This window comes from Gouania willdenowi, chromosome 12, assembly GCF_900634775.1.
Source record: "Gouania willdenowi chromosome 12, fGouWil2.1, whole genome shotgun sequence".
In the NCBI taxonomy this organism is placed as follows: domain Eukaryota; kingdom Metazoa; phylum Chordata; class Actinopteri; order Blenniiformes; family Gobiesocidae; genus Gouania; species Gouania willdenowi.
Genome location: NC_041055.1, coordinates 30,671,477 through 30,696,329, shown reverse-complemented (window position 1 = coordinate 30,696,329; position 24,853 = coordinate 30,671,477). Strand labels below are relative to the sequence as shown.

General features: G+C 35.7%; 1 protein-coding gene across 14 annotated transcripts in view; it reads left to right on the top strand.

The window, feature by feature from the left end:
- The window catches only part of fnbp1b (formin binding protein 1b), a 105,979-nt gene extending 86,750 nt beyond the window's left edge, over positions 1 to 19,229 (top strand). For 3 of the 14 annotated variants that reach the window (XM_028463730.1, XM_028463736.1, XM_028463725.1), the window contains 7 exons: positions 4,217 to 4,231; positions 4,491 to 4,526; positions 9,190 to 9,299; positions 10,519 to 10,651; positions 11,743 to 11,867; positions 11,959 to 12,122; positions 13,264 to 13,822. In XM_028463730.1, the coding sequence (XP_028319531.1) occupies positions 4,217 to 4,231; positions 4,491 to 4,526; positions 9,190 to 9,299; positions 10,519 to 10,651; positions 11,743 to 11,867; positions 11,959 to 12,122; positions 13,264 to 13,442 (762 nt within the window). In that variant the 3' untranslated portion in view covers positions 13,443 to 13,822. Of the gene's footprint in view, positions 1 to 4,216; positions 4,232 to 4,490; positions 4,527 to 9,189; positions 9,300 to 10,518; positions 10,652 to 11,742; positions 11,868 to 11,958; positions 12,123 to 13,263; positions 13,823 to 15,997; positions 16,050 to 17,100 lie in introns of those variants that run through there. The other 11 variants (XM_028463732.1, XM_028463734.1, XM_028463731.1 and 8 more) reach the window with 8 other exon arrangements.
- Positions 19,230 to 24,853: the final 5,624 nt, after the last annotated feature.

The window sequence follows — 24,853 nt, the reverse complement described above, 5'->3', positions numbered from 1 at the left end:
AATGACACTCATTTGCAACTCAGTGGGCCACCTCTCTTATGTAAATAAAGCCTTTCGATCGGAATGTGCAGCTGGGCAGTGACAAACTTTGGGGGTTGGTGTAAATGATGGCCAGTGTTGAGAAACCAGTTTCTCCCAGGTAGATGTTTGTTAATCCAAATAACATTATATGGAATTATTGGATAAGAATGGCCAAATTAATATGAGCCATGTGTGTTGTGATCAATTAATAAACCACAATAAATAAAATTAGAAAAAGAAAAACAGCATTAACAGTATTCACTATTTACCTTTATTGTTTTTGTGCTTATAAATCAAATGTATTGTTGCTATTTATGGTAAAGCGAGATTTCCGAGTGTGAAAAGGACTGTTTGAGTTCTCACTTTAAAAAGGTAAATTCACGAGGTCCACCATTCACTAACCAGGTCCATAATTATTTTATTAAGCTATTATTTTACAAATTTGAAGAAAGTGCACAAGATGCACAAAGAATCAATGCTTCAACAGGGAAAAACAATCTCAATCTCTGTTTACACCATCAGTTATGCTGACATTATCCCTCTTAACCTTTGACCCAATGCGGAAGTACAAAGCCGGACAAGTTTGGTATCAAGTTCTGGGTGGCATGTGACCGTAAATCCAAGTATGTGTGCAAAATCATCCCATATCTTGGCAAAGACCCCAGTCGTCCACCTGGGGAGAGATTGTCTGAAAATGTGGTGATGAAGCTTATGGAACCGTTTATGGACAAAGGAAGAACTGTTACAACCGACAATTTTTTCACTTCATTGTCACTAGCACGTCGACTGCACAGCCGGAAGACCACCCTCCTTGGCACAGTCAATAAGAATCGCCGGGAGCTTCCAGATTCAGCTAAAAAGAATTTGGCCCGTGAGGAATTCAGCACACAAGTGTTTTCAACCTCTGGTGCCACACTGACTGTTTATGTGCCCAAACGAAAGAAGACTGTCTGCCTCCTCAGTAGCGTGCACAGCGTGGTGGAGACTGAGGCTACTCGGAAAAAAAAGCCGAACACAGTCACCAACTACAACAGCATGAAATGCGGTGTGGATGTCATGGACCAGATGGTTCGAAAGTACACCGTGCGTTCAGGAACACGGCGTTGGCCAGTCGCTGTGTTTTACAACATGATTGACATTGCAGCGCTGAACGCACATGTGCTTTATCAGGCATGCACTGGGGTCAAGGAGAGAAGGGTGGACTTCTTGCTGGAGCTTGCAAATGAGCTTGCCCAGTCTCATATGGCAGCCAAGGAGGTGAATGAGCAAAACCTTCAGCAACAACCACCCACACCTGATGTGGGGAAAAGGGCATTGTGCCAGGTGAAGTGTTGCTGCAGGAAAAACCGTGCCACCAAGCGTTGTATGTATTGTGACAAGTTTGCTTGTGGCAAATGCATAAAGGAGGTGTGGCAGTGCCAGAATTGTTCACAAAATCTTTAATAAATAAATTTCACCAAGAATGCAAACAAACTGTGTTGACGTCTCACGATTACTACTTACTACTTTCTGTCGCAAAAGTTGAAATATAAGTTGCAACCTCTATGTAGCTGCTGTATGGGAAACACAAAGGAGAATACAAAAGGTCTTTGTGTCCTGAAACCAACCCAGCCACCCCCCCACCCTAGCTGAGGGGGGAGTAGTGGCCTCAGTAACATAACAATGGTCACAAGCTGAGTTGTTCACACCCGCCATCTGACACCAGCTTGGACTTTATAGGTATAGGTGTCAAATGACACCACTCTGGTCATGCTAGTGTTAAATCCTTTATTTGTGCTGATGTGCTTTCCCCGTCTGTATCAACCATATTTATGTGTGTATTTATATATGTGTGTCTCACAGGTTGGAAACCAGGCTTTATGATCAAATATTTCCAGAGTAAAACATGAATTATTGATAATTTATCAGGTTTTTCTTCTTGTTATGGTATTTGTTTGTGATGAAAGGAGGATTAATTGATCTGGGGGGGGGGTTTAGAGGGGACGGACTTTCATTTTTTGTTTTTTTATTACCATAAATTTGTTAATCCGTGAGCAGGGGTTCTCAACCTTGGGGTCAGGACCCTTTTTCTGCAACTACACAAAACCTGACATATTTTAACCTATTTATCACTTTTTCTTGGCATATTTTTGCTACATTTAATGCGTTTTTGCTACATTACTCCCATTTCTGACACTGCATCACATTTCAATGCCTTTTCTTCACATTTTTTCCACTTTTAAAACATTTTCATCACTTATATTAAACCCTTTCCACCACTTTTCCACCTATTGTTGCATATGTTGACCCATTATTGTCATGCTTTACCACATTCATGATTTGTCATGCCCCATTTCTGCCACTTTTAAGCCAATATTGACACTTAGAACCCTTTTTACCACTTTTTCCTGTCCTTTTTATGCCCGCTCTAATTTTTAATTTTTAACCAATTTCTGTGGTTTTTAAAATCCCATTTCACCACATTTCGAACCACTTTTCGTCACTTTTAACCCATTTTATTTCTGATTAAAACAATGATTTACACCTTTAAGATGACTATATACTATGGCACAAATAATAATGAACTTCCTGGATAACAGTGGATATTATTCAGCACTTTTTCAGCCCTTTTGTTGACCCATTATTGTCACTTTTAACCTCTTTTCAGCATATTTCATGCTTATTTTTTTGCCAGTTTAAACTAATTGTTCCTACTTTATTAATTACATTACCCCATTTCTGCCACTTTTAAGCAAATATTGACACTTTGAACTCCTTTTACTACTTTTTCTGTCTGTTTTTGCCACTCATTTACTACTTGGAACCAATTTCTGTGGCTTTGCCACCATTTTTGTCACTTTTAACACATTTTATTTTTAATTAAAACAATGATTTACATCTTTAAGATAACTATCTTGTATCTGGCCATTTTAATTTGGGGGTTCAAGGGATAAAAAGGTTGGGAACCACTGGATTATTGAGCCGGGCGCCACATGAACTATTTTTTTTTGATCTTTTTGCGGTGATTCCCGTGTTCTATCTCATAGGAGAACATTTAGTAGTAGTGGTGTGTCTATAATAAGTGTTGTGTGTCACAGTATCTGCTCCCATGTAAACAGCAGAACCTGCTGATGTGCTTGTAGCGCCCTCTGTTGATCACAGTACGTCACTGCTGCAGAATCAGAAAGAAATCAAATCATCTCTGTAGGATTCACTCATTCTCCATCTTTCTCCCATTGACTTCTCTTCATTTAGACGCACAACTTTGTTTTTTTTTTTTTTCTGACTTCACTAAAGTGTGGAAAACTCTCTTTTCTTTTCTACCATTTATCATTAATCCATCATGTTACAGATGTTAAACTTCACCACCACAGAAAAGAGTCAAAGTTCTAAAGTCTAAAGAACTTTTTTTTTTGAGCCTCGAGCTCACATGTGTCAAACTCAAGGCCCGGGGGCCAAATCCAGCCCTTTGGAGCATCCAATTCGGCCCACAGGAAAAAGTAAAAATGACAGAAAACATGAATTATTGTGTGAATAAAACGCAACAATATTTGCAGGTGCTCACTCACAGTTTTCCCCGGTGCTTTTATCGCATGATTGCAGTCATTTTTAATGTTAAACTACAAAATCCTTAATTTTTTCTCCAATTATTACATAATATTTCCCTTAATTAAATAGAAATATAAAGTGTAGATTCTGCAGGGACTGATATCTGTCACTTTTGGTTTAAATAGTGGATATATCACGCGATGGCAGTCAATTTTAATGTTAAACTGTTGGTAAAAACTCAAGATTCTTACAAAATTCTTCAATTCTACAAAATATTTCCCTTAATTAGATTAAAATTTTAAATGTAGATCTTGTTGGGACTGATATTTATGACTTTTGGCTTGGATATTGTCAATTTCTTACATATTTGGATTTTATGTATACGTAGAAGTGCAAATTAGGGCACAATAATATTGAAATGACTTGTTTTCCAACATAAATTCCGTGGCCCACAAGAGACCAAACTGCTTCATGTTTGGCCCCCTGGACTAAGATGAGTTCGACACCCCTGGTTTTGCTCTTTTCGTCACATGGTGAAGTTTGGTATCGTACGATGTATTCAAAGGATGTTTTTCAAGGAAAATGAAACAAAAGGCCTGACTTTTATCTGTTGTTTCTCTTTTTCTCTTTCTCTCGTTCTTTGCCATTATTCTCCCCCCACATGAAGCTTTCTCTCAAGCTGGTAAGCATGACCGTTATAACCGCACGCCCCCTCGGCGGCATGACCGCGGCACGCATGTCACATCCTCCCAGTAACACATTGTGTACACCCTTATTGTTATATGTGGTGCTATGATTTATCCTCCTTTCATTTGTTTCTGTAAAATGTGGTCTCATTTTTGTGTTGTGTTTTTTTTCCCCTTTTGTTTTGTGTGTATTTGTCGTTAATGTTGTTGTGGTGGTGGTGGTGGTGTTGTGGTATCTGTGGTCTCTGGGTGCAGATCACACTCAATTCCCACGTCAGGAATCTCATTGAGGTGATCCCATTTACTCCGTTTTTATCCGTCTCGTAGTCATAAGTGTGTCTGAAATTGTTCGTCCTCGTAATAACTACTAATCCAATTTAATGTAGATATGACAACCCTGCACGCAGCCCTCACATTGTGTATTTTTATTATAGGTTTCTTTTAACATAGATATAGTGTAAATGTAAAAATATATCAATTACAACAAGTTAAATTAGTTGGTCATTTTGGGAAATGTGGTAATATTTGGCTGTTTTTTTTCCACTTTAGGTGGAAGATAGAACAACAGTTTACATTTATTTTCCTCAATATACAAAGAAAAAAAAGGGTGACATTATCCTTTAAATGCTGATGTCTTTGTAAATCAAATCCAGTAATAGGCAATTGGCGGCCCGGGGGCCACATGTGGCCCTCGTTCTGATTTTGAGCGGCCCCCAAAACATAATTGTAATTCATGAAGTTGGAAGTTACGTGACGTGCAACATAACACACTTAACTCCTGAAACACAGAAAATGTCAACAAAATACACAAAATGTCAACACGAGCACACAATTAAACGACGACTAAAACATAAAATGACGACAAAAACAACGCATACAAAGGAGTTCAAAAGACACAAAATGACAATAATAAAACAAGAATATAAGGAAAAAGCACTCGATAAGCAAAAAAAGGCAAGAAAACTTTCCCTTATTGACAAGAAAATTGATAAAAATGAATTAAAAAAAGCACAAAATGTCTAAAAACACAAAGTAAACTCACACAAAAGGACTTAAAAAACAATACTTTGTTCTTTCCTGTATTAATGCTCAGATTAGTCATTATTCTAAATGCTGACAAATGTTGATAACGTGGCCCTCGGATCAGAAATTCACATTTTTGTGGCCCTTGCTCTGATCGAAGTGGCCTATCTCTGATTTAATCCACTTGTTACATTTGAAAAAAATCAAAATCATCCCTTTTTTTTCCACTTTAGCACAAAATGTAACACTTGCTTTAATTAGACACAAAGGAAAACCAGGAATTACATAAATATAATAAATATTCCCTTAAAGGATATATTTAAGTCAAACATTTTAAATAAATAAATCATTAACAAAGATCCCCAAAAATCAATACACCATATTTGATAAAGATAACTAACAAAAGCAGATTTACTTCCACTTCCTAGAAATATATCCTCCACTTTAGAATATTGGTATCAGGTGTTCCCAGCTTTTGTAAGTAGCAGAACTTAAAGCATTTTGATTTTTCAAAATAAAACAATCTGCTTAAACATGTACATGTTGTTTCAGTGAAAGAGACGCTCACAGTGATAAATAAAGTAACGCAGGATTAATTGATTCATCAAAGGAAATCACAAATATAGTTTCATTAATGAATGCAAATGGATAATCAGAGTGAAATACAACAATTAGTGACGGTGGTGGTTGTGGTTCACCATGAGGACAAACACATGTTCAAACAGACAAACTGAGCCTCAACTAGTTCTTTATAGATATCCTCTGATTAGCAACAGCTGGCCACATCTGCGCATGTGCAACTCATCAACCGACTACACACACACACACACACTGCACTGCTGAGAAAATATTCATCAAATTGAACTTTGTTGAAAAGTTGTTAGAATAGCAAGTCGAGGGGAGTATTTACACGTTATTGTGATAAATTGTGACTTTATTTATATAGCACTTTAAAAAAAACAGTGCTTTTACAGATGGTAAAAGCTATTAAAAAAACAGGACAATAAATGCAGAAATAAAGCGAGAATTAATTAAAAATGGAAAATGTGGGGAAAAAAACCCAGAACATATTGTAATGAAAATAAAATATTAAATAAAATATTAATTAATTAATAAAACCATTATCAACCAATAAAGAGAAATAAAATGATACTGTAAGAGGTAAAATAACCATAAATTCTGTCTGTGACACTGCCTAAAAAGCACATAAAAAAAAAAAACAATAATAATAATAAAGTGTCTTTAAAAGGTATTTAGCCCTGAAGAGACATGAAATATGATTTATTTATTTATTTATTTATTGCCTAAATCAGTAGATTATGTCTTTGCCAGCATTTGTTTATTTATTTATTTATTTGTCTGTGAACAGTATAACTCAAAAAGTGATGGACAGATTTTAATGACATTTTCAAAATAAAAAATATCCAAAATGGGACGAGAAACAAGTGATTAGATTTTCGCAACGATCTGGATCAATATTCTAAAATCAGGATCAGTTTTAATAATTAAAAAATGTCATCACTGGTGAAAAATTAAAAAAGAAAAAAAAAAATGTAATTTCGGCTCATAATTATTTATGAAATTTGACAATCCTACATTTTTAGGTTGGTTCTTCTATCAGGCCATCAAGATTCATTCATTATGAATAATGGCATTTTACTCAAAATCTTTGTAATATTTATGTGATTAAACATATGGAAAACTGCTGAGGCTTAAATATTTTTATATATAAGCATGTGAAATTTAATTTAATAATAAAAAAAAGACTAATATAATTTTAGGGGCTCCGTACATTTTCAAACTTGATTTATTCATATTCATATTCTCATATATGATTCATAGCATATGAAAGTGACTGGAGATAAAACATGGAGAACATGCAAACTGCACAGAAAGACCAGGGCCTGAGTTTTTAACACTTTTATAATATCAAAAAAGACAAAGAATGTAAAACTGTAACATCTGTATAGCTTTCAGGTTGATTAAACATCAGCTCATCTTTTTTGTATTATGTCCAGATGTGTTAGTTATGTCATAGAACAACATTAAATTATATATTTTAAAGATGAATAGAGCATCTTTAAAAAAAAAAAAAAACGCATTTCCTGAAATGTCAAACTGATTTGTGTTTTTTTAAATTTTATTTTGAAAATCCATGCATGTTTCTCTATGTGTATCCTGTCTGTGAATGTCTGCTCATACGATAGCGTTTCGTTGGATTCATTTATTTCTGATCAATGTGGAATAACGGATTCTGATTGGACGGAGATGATTGTTAGCTGTAGATAGTGGAGCATGTTTATTACTGCATGATGACACAACTGTATTTATAATGTGTTGCATGCTGCATGGGTGGGTGGGTGGGGGTTTCCATGGTAACGTGGTTGATGTGTTAAACGACTCCCACGATTCTGCTCTAACAACTGAATAAATTCCCTTCATAGCAGGACTAGCTTTTTTATTGTTATTATTATTAATTTTTGTCTTCTTTCAAAAAGAAGACAAAAAAGAACTTGCTGGAATTATTACGCTGAAATCAAGGAAACATCAAAGCGATCATCAAAACAAGTTGTTTTTGTCTTCTTTTTGAATAAATGTTATAACATTATTTAAAAAAAACCCAATATAATTACATATTATTTAATTATTCGAAAAGAAGACAGAACAAATTTGCTGAAATTATTACATGGAAATCAAAGAAACATCAAAGCAAGTGGTTTTTGTCTTCTTTTTAAATAAATGTTATGTATATATATTTTTTTTTTTAATTTTTTTTTAATATGTTATGTTATTTAAAAAGTTGAAAAAAAATTGATAATCGCTTTGATGTTTCCTTGACTTCCACGTAATAATTTCAGCAAATTTGTTTTGTTACATGGAAGTCGAGGAATCATCAAAGCAATCATCAAAGCAAGTTCTTTGTCTTCTTTTTAAATATGTAATATTATTACATATATTTTTTTAATAATATGTTACGTTATTTATATTGTTCAAAAAGAAGACAAAAAGAACTTACTACGTGGAAATATCAAAGCGATCAGCAGACGGCTCCGAAGAAGACTGGCAGTTGACAGTTGAAACATGTCAGGAGATCAAAGTAAATTTCCTAAAAAAATACTTTGTCTTAATAAATCAAACAATAAATAAATGTAAGTTTTTCTGTAAATTATTAAGATAATTAACTAGACCAGGGCCAATATATCGAGTTTTCTGTTTTGGCGATATAGGAAATTACAATATCGCCTATGTTTTTAGATTTTTATTTAATAGCTTATTTTGTACCAAAATACTAATTTTAGGAGTCGGTGCTTTCACTACTTCTCAAAACAGCATAAACTTACTTTACATGACTGTATTAAGTTAAAAATACTGAGATTTATATTGTTTATTGACATTTTAAGAAATAATCTGGAACTATGAGTTTTGGTCCTTAGCAAAACTATATTTTTCAATGAAATGCTGGTTTACCAAAATATTCCATAAGTGCAGCCCTGAACTGGACTGACTTAATTCCAGTTTGGTTTAGTTTCAGGCCTCATGGAATCCAGCTGCTGCGTGTGTTTACTGTTCAAACCAGGATTTCTAGAGCTATGTGACACAGATTGGAAACATGAGGCCTCATAGCAGCCACTCACACACACACACACACACTGGCTCCATCTTAGGAACACACAGTTCAAGTCAAAGAACAGTCACACAGGGTCACGCCTGTGAAACGAGATATGAGCGATAAAAAGGACGTCGCTGATGGTTTGTTAGAGAAATATTTAAACCCTCTGTTTCTCAGAGAGCGGCGGCGGCTGCAGATGATTTAGTCACAAAAAAACTAAAGTATTTGACTTAGCACGGTTCCATCCTGGATGGCGATATGCCAACAGATCAAATGGTAGTTTTTCTTACAAACTCCAACCTGTTCTCCATCTGCTCCCAGGGCTCCGGACCAGAAGACTTCAGCCATCTTCCACCAGAGCAGAGGCGGAAGAAGCTCCAGGGCAAGATTGATGATCTGAATAAAGATATTCAAAAGGAGATGGACCAGAGGTATATCAGCTTCACTCCCATTTAACGCACAACGGCCTTTATTTATCAACGTTTGCGTAAAAACGGGTGTAAACCTGAGTTTTGGTCGTACGACAGGACCAACATCTGATTCATGAAACATTTGTATCTGACCAATCCCAGCGTACAAATGATTAGGTCTTGATTTAATTCAGCCGCCACATTTATCGTCATTAACATGTTACGCCCTCCTGTTTTGGAGGCCCCGCCCACTGAGATCAAACACAAAAAGAAGCTTTTCCAAGATGAAAATCAGCATCCTCGCATCTGAGGTGGAGCAAAACAAAGATCTGCTTTTTGAACGTGTGAAAACTGGACTTAAAGGAGCTAATTTGAACGCTCTGTGGAAGAGGATCAGCTACTGAGCAGGTGAAGTCTGCCCCCCTGTGTGCACCGAGAATAACTTTTCTGCAGAGATTCTGGAGAGACACAAAAAAATGTGGCATTTATATCTACCTCAGTTGTACGCACGCTTTAGGCAATAAATAAACATTAAGATAAATAAACAAAACCCTTAAAAAACCCTTAAAAATCCAATTTTACCTATACTTCATCACAACTTTATTTATATTTCACCTTTCTTACAAATTAAATTGTAGATTAAATGGCTTCACATAAATCTGCTTAAGTGAGTGACAAATGTAAAAAAAAATGATAAAGTTTAGAGGCTAATGCATGCAAAAGTAATTTAATAAAATAATTAAAAAGATGATAAAATAAGACAGAGTCAGACATAAAAAAAAACAAAGCAGAGAAAGGAATAACTTTTAACATATAAAAGCATTAAAAAATTAAGAACTTTAAAAATGATTAAAATCATGAATCACTACATAAAAGCCAGACTGAATAAATAGATTTTAGCTTGCGTTTAAAAATTGTGATACTCTCGGCTCCTCTCAGATCGCCCTGCAGGCTGTTCCACCGTCTTGGAGCATAACTTTGCATTTTAAAAGTATGAATGAGGTCCGGTTTCCTCCGCATTTGATCCCAGTGGAGGTTCCTGAGCTTTACTCCACTAATCCACTCAGATTATCTACACGAGGTCAGACCTGAGTGAGATCTGATCACATCGTAAGGTCACGTCACAATTATAAATGCTAAAGTTTGCGTGAATTTGGTTGTACGCTCAGATCTGAACGTACCAACGGCTGATGAACGAGTGTTATAAGCGTGCGCTGACTCCATCTCTGTTCCTCCACAGAGACGCTCTGACTAAGATGAAAGACGTGTACGTGAAGAACCCACAGATGGGCGACCCGGCCAGCGTGGACCCTCGACTCTCTGAAATAGGTCATACTATTGAGAAACTACAGGCGGAGGTGCAGAAGTTTGAGGTCAGTTTTCATCTGTTGTCTAGTTCAGGGGTTCTCAACGTTGGGGTCAGAACTGGGAGGGGGTCGCCAGATGCCTTCAAAAAAACAAGAATATTTTTGACAATTTGAGCCAATTTTGGCTTATTTTTATTCTTTTTTGCAACTACACCAAACGTGCCATATTTTAACCTATTTTCATCACTTTTTCTTGCCATATTTTTGCTCTTTTTAATGTATTTTTGCTACATTACTCCCATTTCCGACACTTCTACATCAAAATTCAATGCCTTTTCTACAATTTTTTTCCACTTTCAAGACATTTTTGTCACTTATAAACCCTTTCCACCACTTTTCCACTTACTGTCACACATGTTGACCAATTATTGTCACTTTTAACCCCTTTTCACCAGATATTGCTTATTTTTCCCAAATTTAACCACATTCACAATTTGTCATGCCCATTATTTGCCAGTTTAAACTAATTATTCCTACTTTTTAAATAAACCTCAGCCCCCACACCCCCATATCTGTGACTTTAAGCCAATATTGACACTTTGAACCCTTTTTACCATGCACTTTTAATGCATTTTTGCTACATTACTTCCATTTATGACACTTCTACATCAAATTTCAATGCCTTTTCCGCACAGTTTTTGCACTTTCAAGACATTTTTGTCACTTTTCTACCTAATGTCACATACGTTGACCCATAATTGTCACTTTTAACCTCTTTTCACCATATTTCATGCTTATTTTTTCCAATTTTTCTGCCACTTCCAAGCCAATATTGACACTGTGAAACCTTTTTACCACTTTGTATGTCTGCCTTTGGCCAACTTTGCAAATTTTAACTAATTTCTGTGGTTTTTAAAATCCCATTTCACCACCTTTTCCACCATTTTTGGTCACTTTTAACACTTCATTTCTGATTAAAACAAGGATTTACATCTTTAAGATGACTATGGCCCAAATAATAATAATAAAAATATTAAACTTGAGGTAGAGGACCACTGGTTTAGTTTATCAGTGCTGCTAATTTCCAGCTGGGTTCAATCCACTGAAGCATCATCATCCATTTAAGGAGAAGATTCTGATCCTAATGTGTGTTTCAGGGCTGGTACACAGAAGTGGAGGAGAGGATGCCGTCTAAGAGCGACTCACACAGAAAAAGTGGCCTCTATGAGGCCCAGAACAACTCAGCAGTGAGCAGTAACAGCTGTGCCCAGGACAGAGAGAGGTATGATTTACTTTGACAAACGTCAGTACGTGTCGTAAACGTCCTGTTTTCACAGTCTATTTACTGTGTGTCTACGTTGGCCTCTGAGCAGCCCTGATGGAAGCTACACAGAGGAGCAGAACTCAGAGACTCAGCTCAGAGCCAAGCCCAACCTAAACCCCCCCACCTCCAGCACGCCAGATTTCGACGACGAGTTTGAGGACGAGGAGACGCTTCCCACCATCGGCACCTGCAAAGCCCTGTACCCGTTTGAAGGTAACGGCAGCAGTGGAGGACGAAGACTTTACAAATGTTGTGGGATGTTTGTCAAGTTTAAATCTCACTTCCACTGGTGTGTTTAATACTTTTATTAAAACACATCAACAATATGTGGTCACATTGCAAACAGATCCAGAAAAACACTGGGATAGTGTCGTATTCAGGGTGTCCACAAAGCCTGTACAAAGGTCCTCAACTAGATTTGACCAAGAGCCAGAAGTCTGCTCTAATAAATATGGTTTTGCCAGTTTTAGAAGTCTTTTGTTAGTTTTCTGTGTTGTTAAATGTGTATTTTCTTTTGTCATTTTTATGCCTTGCCTCACTATTGTTACTGAGGTCATTATTTTTGTTGTTGTTCTACTTTTTTGAGTCGCTTTGTGTATTTATGTTGTCGTTTTGTGTCTTTTGAGATTTAACGTATTTTTGTTGTTGTTTTGTGTACTTGTCATTTTGTCTATTCCTGTTTGTTATTTAGTATGTGTTGAGTCACTTTGTGTCCATTTTTTGTGTCTTTTAGTGTATTTGTATTGTTGTTTTATGTAATTCTGAAGTAATTTTGTGTATTTGTCATTTTGTCTATTCCTTTTTGTTATTTATAATGTCTTGAGTTGCTTTGTGTACAGTTTTTGGTCATTTTGTGTATTTTTTTAGTCTTTTTTGTCGTTTTGGGTGTTATTTTGTATATTTTTATTGTTGTTTTGTCTGTTTCTGTTGTCATTTTGTGTATTTGTCAATTTGTCTATTCCTTTAAGTCGATTTTTGTAAAGTTTTCAGTCAGTTTGTGTGTTTTTGAGTCGTTTTGGGTATTTTTGTTGTCGTTTTGAGTCCCTTTAAGTGTTTTTCTGTCATTTTGTGTGTTTTCATTCTCCTTTTGTGTAATTGTTTTAGTAGCCGAACCGAATTAGACTGAGGGCCACATATGGCCCGCACACCACCATTAGTCAATCACTGCTATAGAAGATAAAATCAAGACAGACTGAATGCGTTCCTTATTAAAACAGTTGGAAACATAGTTAATATGTGGATTTGACCCTCATTTAAAGTATGTTTGGTTAACATTAACCTGGAAAATGAGGTAAAATAGTGAAGTTTTGCTAGTTTTTGGCTAAACTATTTCCTCGTGCGCTTCCACCCGCAGGTCACAACGAGGGCACTATCTCTGTGGCCGAGGGCGAGCTGTTATATGTCATAGAGGAGGACAAAGGCGACGGCTGGACGAGGGTGAGGAGGAACGAGGAAGAGGAGGGATACGTCCCCACGTCGTACGTCGACGTCTTCCTGGAGACAAACGCCAAAGGTGCTATGACGTACATTTAACTCAGAGAATGTGTTTGCGTTACGTCCCACTGATCAACCAATGGGATGATTTAGAGACTCTTACTCTGTAATAGAATGGGCCAATCAGATTGGAGCTATTGAGACAGACGACTCACTGTTCATGCTGATGTTGAGCTTTGATCAGAATTGTTGGTTTTGCTGGAGAATTCCCTCTGAACGTTAGCTTAGCTTAGCAAACAGTTTCAGATTCTTAGATTCCCTGCACTGCCACCTAGTGGTCGTTTAAATACATACGATATCGGTAGTGAAATAATGGTCGCCGATTGAAAAGTTGATGCACATGCTAAAATAAACAACAGCTTTTTGCAACATTTAGCAACAAACCACGTTTAAAAAACATACGTGTTTTTTTTTATATATATATTATGTTTGACCAGATTTACAGCAATATTTGTCTGATTTGTGATGTTTATTTTTCTCGTAAAAAATGTTAAATCTAAAAGTTAAGTATTAAATCTATATGCCAAATGGTAAATCTGAATATTAAATGTTAAATGTAAAACTTAAATTTTAAATATTAAATCTAAATGTAATTGTTTAAACTAGATGTTAAATCTAAATGTTAAATATTAAATCTAAATGTTCAACCTAAATGTTACATTTAAATATAAATGTTAAATCTAAATGCTAAATCTAAATATTAAATATTAAATCTAAATATTACATGTAAAACTTAAATGTGAAATCAAAATTTTAAATATAATTTTCATGTTAAATCTAAATGTTAAAGGTTAAATCTAAATGTTAAATCTAAACGTCACGGGTGAAACTAAGTATTTTGCTAATATGCAAATTTACTGGAAGTATCAAAATAAAAGCTAAATAAAATAAAAAGTAAATATCACAAATATTGCTGTTAAACAAAATTCACGTTTTTGAAATGTGGTTTGTTGTTAAATGTTGTGAAAAGTTGCTGTTTTTTTACAATCGCCGCCCCGTGGTGGAAACATCAACAATCCAGTGTATATTGTAGATAGAATATTTTATATTTTTTAAGATTTATCAGCTTTGCATTTTAATTTAACACATGTGATGCACATGAATCAATGTGATATCAGGCCTTGAAGCTTTTGCCAAGTGAATGTATGCAAAGTGATTGTGTTTTTTCCTACATTAAGGTAAGCATGCTTACTGCGCAATCACGCAACTGTACTTTAGACCTGCTGTAAAATATGAATGTTTAGCTCCTATGGAAAGGTTTTTTTTTTAAGAGTAAACAGAAATAAATGGAAATCCAAGAAGTTACGAGCATGTTGTATCAATCGCACTGTATTTAAAATGAAATTACAGAGACTAGAGCCTCCGATTTTCTGTTTTAAATCGTTCGTGTCACTTTAACCATTTTCCCCTGTTTAAATGACTTTAGTCACCTTTAAATTTTCTGAAATTGTAGTAAATGTGCTAAATAAGGTGAATATTCAACTACTGTTGTTCATTTTACTTCTTCACGCTTCAGATGGTTTAAAAAATCTGGATGTTTACGCTGAAATTTAAACGTTAGCCACACTGCTAACACTTAGCCACCCGTTTAACAGTGAAAATCCAATGGAAATGTGTGATATCATCCCAAAATATTGTTTGTAAAAACTTTAATCGCTGCAAACCGGAAAATCACCCTCCTGTTTCTCACAAAACCCCACACAACTCTGTGATTGGAGGTCTAATGTGTCACCAGGTAAACTGACCGCCAGTTAAACTGAAACACCATCAGCTTTGAACCAAATTTTCATCCCAACACATTTAAAACACATGGCCCGGGGGCCAAATCCAGCCCTTTGGAGCATCCAATTTGGTCCCGCAAGAGAAAGTAGAAACCAGAGAGAAAACATGAGTCATTGTGTAAATGAAACTCAACAATATTTGCAGGTGCTCACAGCTTTACAGTCATTTTTAATGTTAAACTATTGAAAAAACTCAACATTTTTTAAAAAAAATCCTTGAATTTTCCTCAGATTATTTCCTAATATTTCCTTTAATTAAATAGAAATTGGTCACAAAATGTATAAAATGTAAAGTAAATTCCCTGTTGGGACATATATCTGTCAATTATTGCTTGAAAAATGTTAGTTTCTTACATATTTTGTATTTTATGTATACGTAGAAATGCAAACTATGGCACAATAATGAGATCAAACTGCTCCGTATTTGGCCCCTGAACTAAAATGAGTTTGACACCCCTGCTTTAGATGAAGCTCACACACATGATAGCATGATCACCACTCTATTCGTTACACTTGGAGTGAGATTTTGAACAGGAATTGGACATATTTGTGCGTTTGTCCCACTTTCTAGACATTTTTTCCATTAAATAATGATGTGTAAATGTGTGATATTGTGCCCAAAAAAATGCATGTTGGTGCCCGATTTTAAATGAGAGAAAAAAGAAACGGGTCAGATAGATTTTTCCACGTTTTCCGCTAACGTGAAAAATCGGAGGCCCTAAGAGACGAGCTGTTTTCTTCACAGCAGACACACGTAGAAGGCCAGATAAAGTTTGACTCTAGTGTCGGGCTCTTTCTGGTCCTTTTTTCCAGGCCAGTGGTAAAGATAGAAGCACTGAGAGCTATAACTGCTCTGAGATCAATGGTGAGACCGGCCGGTGCTGGTCGTGCCTCTGACACGTTGTGGTTTCCTGCACGAGCTTCTGTTTACTGTCCAAGCATGACGCGCTTTCATCTCATTTGATGCTTTGATTTGGAAATCATGTCCTTAATAGTGTTAGAGTTTTGTTTGGTTGTTACTTCACGCTCCATACAGGCTTTAACTGTGGTGGTGAACAGATGTGATGCATGCATTAGGACCTGTGGGAGTTTTAAACATGACGAGATTTAAAGGGGACCTGATTTATTATTTATTAATGCTCTAAAACACATGTCAAACTCAAGGCCTGGTGGCCAAATCTGTCCTAGAAGTGGTTAAAAGTTGCAAATTAGAATGACCAAAAAGTGGTAAAAAGGGTTCAAAGTGTTAGTATTGACTTAAAAGTAGGAACAATTAGTTTAAACTGGCAAATAATGGGCATGAATGTGTTCAAATTGGCAAAAATAAGCTTGAAATATGGTGAAAAGAGGTTAAAAGGGACAATAATGGGTCAACATTAGGTGTAAAAGTGGTGGACAGGGTTTAAAAGTGCTGAAAACATCTTGAAAATGGATAAAAACTGTGCAGAAAAGAGAATTTGATGGAGTATAAGAAGCAACTTTTCTTGTCTTCCATTAGTTTTAGTAAATAAGGCTCTTGTTTTGAAGTTAAACAGGAAGTTAAGTCACTGGAGGGTCTCCGTAAATGGTTAGTGGGACATTTTCAACACAGCGTTTGTTTCTTGTATCAGTCGATCACTCAGGAAGTTGCACCCATAAACAGGAAGTAGCAGTAGATGAATTTAAGCATGCAAAAGGTCCTCTTTAATCCTGTTGTGATGGCGTACAGTGGTTGTGTGCTAACACGTAAGTGGCTGGTCTTAGTCTGTAGCTCCTAATAAACAGGAAATGCATTTTAATGAACACACTGACACCAACTTTCATCATTTTATGATCACCTTTCCTCCGTATGTGAATGCTCAGCTCGCTGTTTGTCACTTGTACGTCTCATTAAAAAGCCTTTTTGTAATATATGTATATATTTTTTTTAATTCCAGATTCCTAAAAGTGTGAGGCTGGCTGAGGAATGGCAGGGCAAGCAGAGCCCGTGAGACCCCACCACGTTCACACCCTCACAGACTCACAGAGAGAGAAAGACCGCCTAAAAAACACACACGCACACACACGCACACACATTAGATCACACGAGAATAGTCGTTCTCCAAAAAACGAAAACAAAAAAAGTGACACTGAGCTTGTTTTTGCAACGTGAATACGAGACGTTAATCTAAATGATAGTGTTTAACATTCTTCATTCAGTTATTTTAAGCTTTGCTTCTTTATCAAACTAACATCAGCGAAGCTTTTTTTTACCCTCCCTGCTGCTACACACACACACACACACACACACACACACACACACACACACACACACACACACACACACACACACACACACACACACACACACACACACACACACACACACCAGGGTTGGGGTCAGTTATAACTGCAATCACGTAATTGGGAATTAATTACAATTGTGATGTCATTTTAATTGTAACCATAATTGAATAGTAATGGATGAGATGAGATTAGATTAGATTAGAAGAGCAAGCAGAAAATATACAATAAAAATAAAAATAAATAATTAAAAAACAAAATACATTATCGATATTGGTCAAGATAACAGTACAGAAAAATATATACATATAAATAAGCAGTAAGTAGAGTTTTACATTGAGTACTGAGTAATATTGCACATAGTAATTGTAATTGGCATTAACGTTCTCTAAAAACTGTCAATTACAATTTAATTTACCCTGGTTAGGGTCAATTACATTTTTCAATTACGATTACCTCATGTTCATGATTACGGTGACCTGCATTTTTCCCAATTGCAATTAAAATTACAATTATTATGTTTTACCCTGAAAGTCAATTACAATTATGTTCTCAATTACTAAAGTTGACAGATGTGGTTGATATGAAACATATTTTAATAATTATTAACTACGTATGTGTAAGACATAGAACTGTAACATGGTTCCCCAGGTTTACGTTTAATTAAATCCTAAATTACCTTTTTTATATATATTCCATTGTCAATTATCTGAACTCAATTACAATTCAATTATGATTACAACGGCAACATGTTGTTTTTCAATTACTATTACAATTATAATACGCCATAATTGTGATTATCAATTATGCGATTACAATTATAACCCTGACACACACACACACACATAGGGCAGAGGGTGTGGTCAGAAACAGGATGGAGACCCTCGTGAACTGGTCCCTGATTGGATGAAAACGAGGGTGTGTGTGTGTGTGTGTGTGTGTGTGTGTGTGTGTGTGTGTGTGTGTGTGTGTGTGTGTGTGTGTGTGTGTGAGAGAGAGAAATTCACTCATTCATGAAATCAAGACGAAGAAGAAAAATGGAGGCGGAGACGACTTCATGATCACCTTCTCTATCAAAAAAACTGAAAAATCCACTTTTTATTTGCAGATTTCATTTGTTTACCAACAGAAACGTTGACGGTGCTTCTCATATTGTGTGTATTTTGTGTCTTTGTGTGTGTGTGTGTGTGTGTGAGTGAGTGTCATCTGAATGATTGTGTGCGTCTTTTGTGTTGGATGACCTGTCTCTCATCCAACGCATCCCTCCGTTTGCTCACTGGTGGTGTCACTTCCTCTCTCTGACCACACCCTCTTCCCTTAAAGCTCCTCCCCCTCTCCTCCTCCTCCTCCTCCTCCCTCCCTCGGGCTATAACACTCAGCTGCAGTCAGTGTGTTGACGCGCCGGCGACTCTCTCAGCGTTGTGGCGTGCTGCATGCTTGCCCTGTCTTCCTCCTCTGCTGATTGGTCGGTTGGTTTGTTGGTGGCGTTTAAACACACTTAACCCTTCATTGCCTGGTCATGCTGTTCAAATTAATTATTTTTTTTTCTATGAGCATGTTTCCCTTGTTTTCTTTTTGTTTTATTCTTTTTCTTTTGCAGCTCACCTTTCCCAGTGTTCCCAGTTCTTCTGATTGGTAACAAACGACAGCCAATCAGAGGACAGATCTTATACCACTGTAGTGTTACAGACCCATGACTACTGAGGGGTGCAGAATGGACAACAAATGTTGGTCGCAATATATCGCATTTCAAAATAAAAGCTTCTATTCTTTCATTTTTGAACACACGTCACGTGTTTATTCCACTCGGACAGGTTAGCGACGACAGGGAAGCTGTGATTGTGTAGTTTTTAGACAGGTCACGGTTGTTTTGTACGTTTGTAAGTTCCGTAAAGTGTGTGAAAATGTTACGTTTGATATGTTTTCAAACAGAGTCTCTCTAACGCTTGTTGTTGTTGTTAGTTTAACAGTGATTCACTTCCTGGTAATGTCTCCAACAAATGTTTAGCCCCAAAATTTAGAACGTGATAGTTTGTTTTCACATCATAATAGTGACCCTACTGCCTACTGTATATGAAAATATACTGTGATTGGTTTTGTTTTTTTCTGACTGAAATGTGACAACATGCAGATGATGGACGACTGATGTTAGTGATGAAAGGAGGACAAATGTGATCTGAGGAGGGGGAAACCTTCATTTTTATTTTATCATAAATCTGTTAGACTAGAGCAGTGGTTCTCAACCTTGGGGTCACCAAACACTGGCAGGGGGTCGCCAAATGCCTTCAAGAAAATAAGAATATAGTTGTTTTTTTTTAACAATTTCAGCCCTTATTTTTACCCTTATTCTGCAACTGCACCATATTGTAGCCTATTTTCATCCTTTTTTTGCCTTATTTTTTACCCTTTTAATGCATTTTTGCTACATTAATCCCATTTATACCACTTCTTTATCAAATTTCAATGCCTTTTCTGCACATTTTTTTCACTTTCAAGACATTTTCAGCACTTGTAAACCATTTCCACCACTATTTCATGCTTATTTTTGTCAATTTAAACCACATTCACGATTTTTCATACCCATTATTTGCCAGTTTAAACTAGTTCTTCCTACTTTATAAATTGCATTACCATTTCTGCCACTGTTCAGCCAATATTGACACTTATAAACCTTTTTCACATAATGTCACACATTTGTTGACCCATTATTGTCACTTTTAACCTCTTTTCACCATATTCCATGCTTTGCCAATTTAACCACATTCTCGATTTGTCATGCCCAGGGTCAGGCCCCCATTTCTGCCATTTTTAAATCAATATTGACACTTTTAACCAATTTTACCACTTTTTCTGTCCATTTTTGGCCATTCTAATTTGCAAATTTTAACCAATTTCTGTAGTTTTCTAAAAAATCTCATTTCACCACCTTTTTTTTTGTCACTTTTTAACACATTTTATTTGTGATTAAAATAAGGAGTGACATCTTTAAGATGACTATATACTATGGTGCAAATAATGATGAACTTCCTGGATACAGTGGGGGTAGTCCCCGGTCTCTGGCACCTTTATTTTGGCGGGTCACGGGCTAAAAAAAGGTTGAGAACCACTGGACTAGATAAATCATGACCACTGATTTTCCCCCTTCCTGATGGCACATAATATTTGTAATTTTAACTTTTTTTTTTTATGATATGTTAAAAAATAATGTGTGGTTATTTGTTTTTGCATAGTTTTCTTTTTGTAAAGCTGGAGAATTTTTGTTGATGCTTCCTTTAACTGCTAATCTGAGTAACAGTTTCATTGTTTTGTGATTCGGAAGAAGCCGTCGTTGACTTTTCATCTCATGCAGACTTTTACAAACACTTCCCAATCTGAAAAAAAAAAAAAAAACTCTGGATTTTACTGATCATTTTTTGGACTCTTGAAGGAAGGAAGAAATGATCAAGTCACGTGTGATTTCTCGCCGCTGTCGCTTCTCAACAAACAAACAAACAAAAAAAAAAAAACCTGAGCCGCTTTTTATTTCTTTTAATTGTTTCTTTGATAAAATAACACAATGCTTTACTTGCCTACCAGTGCTCTGAAAAACAACCACCAGAATAACCTGTACAGTGGAAAGAGAATTGTTGGAATTACAAAGAGAGTGTATATGAATATATAAAGAAAGTTTAAAAAAGGAAAAAACATCTATTTTAACTATGGAGAGTCTTACCGTGACTTTATCTGCTTTGCAAAGTAAGACGTGTTTTTCCTTTGTCGGGTCTACCAAATGGTGTGTTTTTTTTTTTTTTTTTTTTTTTTTTTGCACTTTTATGTTTTTGTTTTTATTTGGTAGCCCATCGCTTGTGTTTCGGAGCACTGAATACTCGTATTGTGTTTACTGTGCCAATTAAATATGCCTGGAAAGTTACTGGTTGTGTTTTTATGTCCACACACAGGGTATTTTCACAGTTATTTCACTTAAAAATCATATTTCAAATCAACAAAGGTACAAATCATTTATTAAAAAAAATGTGTCACTAAAATAAATTGGTGTTTTATGAGATCATCCTCACAACTATTCTATAATTACTATGATGACATCTCTATACTAACTAAAGAAAAGTGTGCAAACAGTAAAAGCAAGGTCATGTTTTTTTTTTTTTTTAATGTCCATTATCTTAGAAAAGTTATTGTTGATCTTAGAAATTATAATATATGTTAAGCTAATTTAAAAAAAAAAGTTTGTGTGCCTTGTATTGTAAATTCCCACAGACAATTAAAAAACAAAGGTTTTAAGAGAAAATGTGTTTATTAAATAATTTTGTAGTGCCCTCACAAATATAGCAAATTTAGCAAAAAAAAAAAAAACAGCTTAAAAGGTATATATATAGATATATATATATCTATATATATACATTAAAAAAGTGATAAAATGTTTATCTATATTGCTTTTTAAAACCAATTAAGAAAAGAAAACACCAATTTATGCAGCAGATTCACGGAAAATACTCCCAAATCCAACACTTTACAGTATGTATTTAGTGATTTATTTATTTATTCATTTTCAAGAAAAAAAAAATACCAAAACCAGACAAAATACACAAATAAAACCTGTCGAATAAATCAAATATATCGTCAATAGGCCACATGGTCAGTTACCTAGTAACCAGGAGAATCTGCATCAATTTCCGGTTGCTACATGCTAACATCCGGTGCTGGTTTAAACCAAACAAACAAAAAAAATTAAAACAGGATGTATATTACAGTCATTTAAACATATTTTCTCCTCTCACTTGTGTATAAGTGTGTGTAAAGTCTTGTATTGTTCGCTATTAAAGTTTCAATTGTGCCAGAAATAATAAAAATAAGAGTTTAATTTAGGCCAACGTTGACTTTAGGCTGCAGTTCTGAGTTTTGACCAACAGGAGGCAGCCATGCTCCATTTAAAAGCCTAATATTAACACTTTGGCTCGTGTTTAATAAAATCTCCAAAGCTTTTTCTTCTGTTAAAGCATTTCACGATGAAAAAATAGAAAAGATTATGACTCAATAAATCAATTGCACAACTCTGTCTTTGTTTAGATGATGTCATCCCTCCCTAAACTCTTTAGGGATCATTTCTTTGATGAATAATAACAACAGTAGGAAAGGCAGCAGTAAGTAACACATATCAATGCAAACTATTTATTCATAAATTGATGATTAATTGTAGTTTAGATGATCTGACTGTAAGTGGTTCAAACATGAACACAGACCAAAAAGGCCTGAGAGAACTATCATCTATCTGACATAACCAGAAATAGACAAATATGTGTATAATTTTACTCAATTTTCAAACTAAAATCTCACAACAAAGTCAAAGACACAACATTTCGTGCAAAACTTCAGAAATGGAAACAGCTATTCACAAGCTAAATCCTCACATACATGTTTTAGATCATATACATTTTCAACCTATTTTACCCATAATTTGGATTTACAAGTGTCTGAAAGTGTAGAAAACTAACCTTTCAAATGTTTTTGATTTCAGCGTAACTCTTACGGTTTCCGTAAGTCGCCTAGAAAAGTGGGTCTCAACTTTTTTTTAGCTTGCGACCCCAAAAATAAAGGTTCCAGAGACTGAGGACCCCCACTGTGTTTGGGCTCCATCCATAAAGTCAGCAAAATGATGGTCCATTGTTCTATGAATCTGTGATAACCATATTTATTTATTTATCTGAATAATATCCACTGTTATCCAGGAACGTTTATTATTATTTTCACCATAGTATATAGTCATCTTAAAGATGTGAATCCTTGTTTTAATCACAAATAAAATGGGTTAAAAGTGACCAAAAATGGTGGAAAAGGTGATGAAATTGGATTTTAAAAACCACAGAAATTGGTTAAAAGTTGCAAATTAGAGTGGATAAAAATGGACAGAAAAAAGTGGTAAAAAGGTTTAAAAGTGTCAATATTGGCTTAAAAGTGGCAGGAATGGGAGGGAGAGGGTTGGAGTCATGTCATTTACAAAGTAGGAAGAAATAACAGTTTAAACTGGCAAAAAAAAAAAAAAAAATACCATGAAAAATGGTGAATGTGGTTGAATTGGCAAAAATAAGACATTGAAATTTGATAGAGAAGTGGTGGAAATGGGAGTAATGTAGCAAAAATGTATGAAAAGTAGCAAAAATATGGCAGAAAAAAAAGGTAAAAAAATAAGCAAAAAGTCCATTATTTCAATTGTCGATGAAAAAAAGCAAAATAGCGTCACTTTTTCTTCTCTCAGTGTTTAAATGTTTAATATTGTCTTTAAACAGCTTGATGAATAGTCAGTGACCTGCTTTCAGGGTAAAAAAGTGAATAATAAATGCTTTGGTGGGTCACCATCCCAGTATGTTTTACCTGCTGGTTGTTGAACACCAGTCTGTTCCATTACTGGTGTGTTCCTGTCTGGTCTGGACTGGAATCAGTGTCTGATGAGGAAAGCACAAGCTCTGGATATCAGCCCAGTCTGACTCGTCATTGGGGGGGGGGGGGGGGGGTCTTTCTGGAAACCTCATCAGGGAGGGACTCTACTGCTGCTGCTGCTGCTGCTGCTGCGTGTGCGTTTGTGTGACTGCATCTAAGCAACTTGTTTTTGTTGTTGTGGTTTTTTCTTTTTTTTCTGGCAAAGTAAAGTTTCTGAAATTTATCGACCTGTACTTGTACCTCCTGCTACATATGAGCAAAACATCCCCACATATGATCAAATAATTAATACTGGATTATTTCATAAATACCATCTCTACGTCCTTTCACCAAAGTCATCAAACATGGAGGACGTCCTCGTAACGATGGAGTTTGTTACTCACAGACAGTCTCTGTAACAACGCCTTCAACGCCTTCAAACAGAGCCTGAAATGAGAGAAAACATCTTCTAAACGCTGAACAGCTGCTGGACCCACCATGACTTCATCATCTTCTTCTTCTTCTTCTTCTTCCTCACTGGATGATGAGCAGCTTTGTTGGATTTCTAACAGACAAAAAACCTAATGAGTACAAACTGTGCTAAAGAGAGGACAAATACGCAGTTTCTGGAAGGATGATAATGATGATGATGATGATGATGATGGAAATTCTGGAGTAAATGTTCTCACTAATGTAGGACGCCTGCTGTCGAAAAGAGGAAGTTGTCTTTTATACTGTATGTTGGTTTTCAACTGGTGGCTTCAGGAGCCTCTGTCTACAGGGGCCCTAAAAACACAACACAAAATGTAGGATCCCACAACACAACACAAAATGGACACCAGTTTTAAATAGTTTCAGTAAATTAATGTGCAACAATGGATTAGTTGGTTGGGTAGGCAGGGCGTTGCAAATTGAGACCACCAAAGTCAACACCAATGACAATTTCATTTGTTTCTGCTGGCAAGTGTCAATTCAATTCAACTTTATTTGTATAGC